Raw genomic sequence first — 6,000 nt, 5'->3', positions numbered from 1 at the left:
GGATCAGGCTGCATGACATGCAAAAACACCCGCGGAGCAAGATTGCAAGCCCATGAGCATTTGAGTCCTAGTGAGTTTGATGCAGTGCTGGTGAAGTCAAAATGCCCTCTGGGCCTCTCCTTGCCCCACCATTGTGGGTCTCTTCAAAAGCTTACTAGAGAACAGCTGTGGGGAGAGAGTGACTGTGGGGACCGGGGGTGAGCGGCCCAGCACCGAGAAGACCAACAGTGGGCAAAATGGCTGTAGCAGCAGCTGCCACCATCTTCAGAAAGGAACGTATATTTCGGCTGAACAGTAGGTGACATACCTGATGTTAAGAGAAGCCTAGCAAGATAACAAATTTCTTAGTATGTTAATGGACTCTCCATCACTTCAAACCAGGTCTTCAAACTGAGCCTAGACAGCTGTTTGATGGGTTCCCTGCTGTGAGAAGGGAACGCAGGAAGCTGTCTTAATCTGAATCTGACCATCTAGCTCAGTACTGTCTACACTGACTGGCAGCAGCAGGTTTTCAGGCAGAGGTCTCTTGCAGGTCTACCTGCAGACATCAAGGATTGTATCTGGGATTGTCTGCATGCTAAGCAGTTGCCCTATCACTGAGCTATGACCCTTCCCTTCTAGAGGGTTAGAAGACTACTAGCCCATTGGTATTCAGCTACTGGGCCATGGCCTGATCTAAGGTGGGTTGCAGCAGCAGCAGCAGCAGCAGCAGCAGCACAACAGAAATAGATGGTAACGAATTAATGAATTCCCAAATGTCAGGCAGGTTCCAGGTTGGAAAAGGTTAGAGACTACCGGACTGGACTGTTTCCTGCTCGGCAGGGGGAAGGACTGGATGGCCCTTGTGGTCTCTTCCAACTCTATGATTCTATGGTCCTACAAGGCAGCTTCCAATACTGTGCCCCTTATGATTAAGTGAAATTCAACCAAATACTTTCTTACTGCCTATTATCTTACTGCATATTATCAACCCACATTACAACTGCCTTTTTGCTAATGAAAGCAAACATCTCCAGAAGGTTGCAATCCTATGTCGAGTCCCTTGGGATACGCCCCGTTGATGTCAATGGGAAATATTGATGTTAAGTATGAGACTGCACTGTTAAAAAGAAGAAGGAAAAAGCAACTCTCCCCTGCAGTTCCCCTCGTCTTCTTCTAACGTTGCAATACCACGCGGAGTTAGGCGCATTTCAATCCACGGCTTGCAATATAGCTTCCAGCACCTCTAACCCAGCGCTGGACGGAGCTGCGCAGCCTACCCGCATTCGCTTTTCTTCCCAGCCGCCTCCCCCAGAGCGGCAGCCGCGCCTGCGCTTTTTCGCAAAGGGCTTCCTCCTCCAATAGAAGCGCGCGGACTTTCCCTGCGACGCGCCGGCGCTGTGCGCCTTGGCCGCCCCTTTTCTCCGGAGGGTTGGGACAGCCATGGCGGCTCCGGCGGCGCTGCAGAGGAGCGTGGTGGCCCCCGCGGGGAGACACACGGCTTCTGTCGTCTTCCTCCACGGCTCAGGTGGATGAGTCCGACCGCAGAGCGGTCTGCAGGGGGCGCCACCGCGGAAGCCTCTCCAAGCTTCGTCAATAAGGGGGTGGGCTGGTTGCGGTGCCATTTCACAGCAAAGGCGCACGGAAAGGGTTGATAGGGAGAAGAGAGTTGGGTGTTTTATATATACTGGCTTTTGTTCCTTCTTTGTGCAAGATATCATGAAGTTGTAGAGTTTGAAGGGTCCCCCGAGGGTCATCTAGTCCAACCCTCTGCAGTGCAGGAATCTCAAAAAGCATCTATGACAGATGGTCATCCAACCTTTGCTTTAAAAAAAAAACCTCCCACCAGCTCCCAAGAGAGTGTCCACTGCTCTTCTTGAAAAGAAAGGTTTCAGAAGTTCAAGCCAGCCTGAAAGGTGGTCTCAATCCTGGATGAATTGGCAGAGATGGGGATGCCCTCGGGTGGCACATTGCTGGATGAAAGTTGTGCCTAGCCCTATGGTCAACGTTGCAGCATGAATTCAAAGCACATCCGGTGCACATTTAAAGCACGTGACTTCCCCCAGGGGATCCTGGGGATGGCCGTTTCCCCCTCACAGCTAAAATTCCCAGCACCCTAAGCAAGCTATGGTTCCCAGGGTTCTTTGGGGGGGGGGAATCACATGCTTTAAATGAGCACTGGATGTGCTTCAAGTGCATGGTGTAGACCATTACCTGTCATTTTACATCTGGGTGGTGATCTTTTAAACTAGGGCTTGGGAAATTGACCATTCTGGTGTTATTGGAATCAGTCACCCATCAGTCCCAGCCAGCATAGCCAATAGCTAGGAGTGACAGGAGCAGTAGTCCCAGCAATATCTGCAGAGCACCCATTCTTTGTGTATTGGCTGTTTTGGATGAGTGTGAAAGGAGAATTTTATCAGTGGAAGGTTTATTCAGCTATATAGAAGAAGCTGCAGTGATATTTTTTGCATATTCTATACACAGAGCAGATTCACCCATACGTGTCATGTTCAGTTTTACTTCTGGCTTTGCTCTTACAAGCCACTGCAGGCATGGGAATGGTTATGGCTGCACTTGCATAAACAGCTTTAATTCACATTAAATATCCCCCATACGCGCACATGATGATATACCAAATTATATGGAAATAGGAACTGCTTTTGTGAACATGCCCCCGAACAGCAGTGTTTCAGACCTTGGGGATATGTTTGAATTTCTACAGCTGGCATTCCTTTTCCCATTGTAGCTGCTGTGTTGAACCTGGCAGCATAAGCCCCTATTGGACAGTGACTGTGACTTTGCTAGTGGCAACTTGTGCAGTACCGCCTCTGGTAGATATGGGGAACTGTGTTGCAGTTTGATTTTACATTGTATATTTAGTTTGTCAGAAGCTAGAAAGTGTTTGGGCAGCCTTTTCTTTAAAAAGGAAAATGTCAGCAAAGGAGCTCCTTACTCCTGCAGTGTGCCTTGTCACCTGTGAATCTTTGCAATCATACAGCCACTTATCTGGGTGTAAGACCTGTTAAACTCGGTGGGACTTACAGTGGTACCTCGACTTACGAATGACTCGACAACTGAATTTTTCGACTTACGAATGGAGCAAATGGCCGCACACGGAAACCGCGGCGGTTTTATATAGGGTTTTTCCGACTTACGAATTTTTAGATGGGGTTGCTTTGACTTACAAATTTTTCCATTTCCAATGCATTCCTATGGGAAACCGCGTTTCCAGTGGCGTTTTTCGACTTACGAATTTTTTGACCTACGAAGGTGCCTTCGGAACGGATTAAATTAGTGAGTCGAGGCACCACTGTACTTTTATGATTTCTACTGTCTGTCTTTTGGAGTGACAAAGGTTTTCCTTCAAGCAAGTTGCCCTTTTGACACCTGTTTAGAGGAAAGACTGCAGTTTTGTGATAGAGCGCATGCCTTGCAAGTAAAAAGCCCTGGGTTCAGTTCCTCCCAACTCTAGGTAGGGTTGGGGCAGACCCTTCTGTGAAACTGTGAACAGCCGCTGCCAGTCAATATACACTGTTCTAGACAGAAAATTGGTTGGATCTGGTATATGGGTGTGCATTGCAGTTCAGTTTAGTACTTCTGGAAGTTAGCATCTAAGGGCACTGCCAGACTACCTGTTTATTGAGCATCCTGATTTGTTTGCAGGGAGATTAGATGACGTTGACTTTCAAATGATCATTCGAACTTGTTTGTTTACGAAGAGATTGCACAACATTGTATTAAAATGTTATCCCACACTTTCCGCCGCATTTTCCTGCGACTTCCTTATTGCAAACCTAAAGCTACAGTAAAAACAATAGTTCTGTTGGGGAAGCAGGTTTGTTGCGCAAGAGCTACAAATGGCCTTAAATTGCACAACCAGAATTTGACAGTATATAATTGAATCCTACTCAAAATTAGTGATGATCTGGAAGCGCATTTAGGGGGACAGGTCAAATTGACATTCTTCCTGTGGCCTGGCATCTCGCTCCATGTTGATATCCACTTCCTAGCTGCAACAGTGCCAAAAGCAGTTGCACCTTAGAAGTGCCTGCATTCAGCGTTTCCATTGCCTTTCAGCGTGCACTGATTTCTAAGTTGCTTTTGGGGACAGACGGTATGTGTGGACAGCACGTGCTCCGCCTCAGAGTACTTTAGCGCCTGCGAAACTTTCATCACCCTAGGGCTACCTTGTTTACCTGACCACAGGCATGCTGAGATTGTTATTCCTCGGCAGGTGCTATCCTCTTCCAGCCCTTTCATTTGTAGTGTTTGCATAGGTGAACTAGATCAAAGGCTTTTAGATGTGGTTTTAAATAAACTTTTATTTTATTTTTTTACAAAAAAAAGTGTGAAAGGGGTTATAGCACTCTAAAGTTGTTTAAAATGTTTTTACTACCTGAGTGTAAACTTGTGTTTATAAGGGATCGTTTTTCATGGAAATCGGGGGGGGGGGCTGTAGTTGCGAGTACGAGGCCCAGAGACAACATCTGTTGCTCAAGTGAAAATTTATACAGAGTATGAACTCTGAGCCCCTTGTCTCATACCCCCTTGCTGTGTAGATTTCAGGATATTGCAACTGAGGGGGAAAGAGGACCAAAGGATGGGATGGCACAGTATCAGGCCATGAGTCACTGCCAGAAGCATTATACCTCTGAATGCCAATTTCTGGGTATCCCAAGTGAGGAATCAGAACCATTGAGGACAGTGAAGTCCTGTGTGAGTGCCTGGAGGTGGTTGGAGAATAGAAGGTGGCTAACAGATTGAGGTTGAATCCTGACAAGACAGAAATACTGTTCTTGGTCCTCAATGGGGTAACTGTGCCCCTGAAGGACCAGGTGCACAGCCTGGGAGTCATTTTGGACTCACAGCTGTCCATGGAAGCGCAGGTAAATTCTGTATCCAGGGCAGCTGTTTATCAGCTCCATCTGGTACGCAGGCTGAGACCCTACCTGCCTGCGGACTGTCTCGCCAGAGTGGTGCATGCTCTAGTTATCTCTCGCTTGGACTACTGCAATGCGCTCTATGTGGGGCTACCTTTGAAGGTGACCCGGAAACTACAATTAATCCAGAATGCGGCAACTAGACTGGTGACTGGGAGTAGCCGCCGAGACCACATAACACCGGTCTTGAAAGACCTGCATTGGCTCCCAGTACGTTTCCGAGCACAATTCAAAGTGTTGGTGCTGTCCTTTAAAGCCCTAAACGGCCTCGATCCAGTATTCCTGAAGGAGCGTCTCCACCTCCATCGCTCTGCCCGGACACTGAGGTCCAGTGCCAAGGGCCTTCTGGCGGTTCCCTTGCTGCGAGAAGCCAAGTTACAGGGAACCAGGCAGAGGGCCTTCTCGGTTGTGGCACCCGCCCTGTCCATGGAAGCGCAGGTAAATTCTGTGTCCAGGACAGCTGTCTACCAGCTCCATTTGGTACACAGGCTGAGACCCTACCTGCCTGTGGACTGTCTCGCCAGAGTGGTGTATGCTCTAGTTATCTCCTGCTTGGACTACTGCAGGGGTTACCTTTGAAGGTGCTACCTTTGAAGGTGACTCGGAAACTGCAATTTCATACCATATAACACTGGTCCTGAAACAGCTAGGTACAATGGCTCCCAGTATGTTTCCAAGCACAATTCAAAGTGTTGGTGCTGACCTTTAAAGCCCTCCACAGCTTTGGCCCCGTATATGTGAAGAAGCGTCTCCACCCCCATCATTCAGCCCGGACACTGAGGTCCAGCTCCGAGGGCCTTCTGGATGTTCCCTCACTGCAAGAAGTGAGGTTACAGGGAACCAGGCAGAGGGCCTTCTCGGTAGTGGCACCTGCCCTGTGGAACACCCTCCCATCAGGTCAATAAGCAACTATCTTACTTTTAGAAGACCTCTGAAGGCAGCCCTGTTTAGGGAATGTGTAATATAGCATTATATATTAATGTGTAATGCTATATTGTGTTTTTAATATTTGGTTGGGAGCCGCCCAGAGTGGCTGGGGAAACCCAGCCAGATGGGTGGGGTATAACTAAATTATTAT

General features: G+C 48.2%; 1 protein-coding gene across 1 annotated transcript in view; it reads left to right on the top strand.

Annotated features, from left to right (window-relative positions):
• The first annotated feature begins 1,410 nt into the window (after positions 1-1,410).
• The window catches only part of LYPLAL1 (lysophospholipase like 1), a 29,520-nt gene continuing 24,930 nt past the window's right edge, over positions 1,411-6,000 (top strand). The window contains exon 1 of the mRNA XM_035111358.3: positions 1,411-1,507. Within this exon, the coding sequence (XP_034967249.2) occupies positions 1,423-1,507 (85 nt within the window). The 5' untranslated portion in view covers positions 1,411-1,422. The remainder of the gene's footprint in view (positions 1,508-6,000) is intronic.

This window comes from Zootoca vivipara, chromosome 3 (genome assembly GCF_965207765.1).
Source record: "Zootoca vivipara chromosome 3, rZooViv2.hap1.1, whole genome shotgun sequence".
Taxonomy (NCBI): Eukaryota; Metazoa; Chordata; class Lepidosauria; order Squamata; family Lacertidae; genus Zootoca; species Zootoca vivipara.
This window is presented reverse-complemented; position numbering and strand designations above follow the sequence as displayed.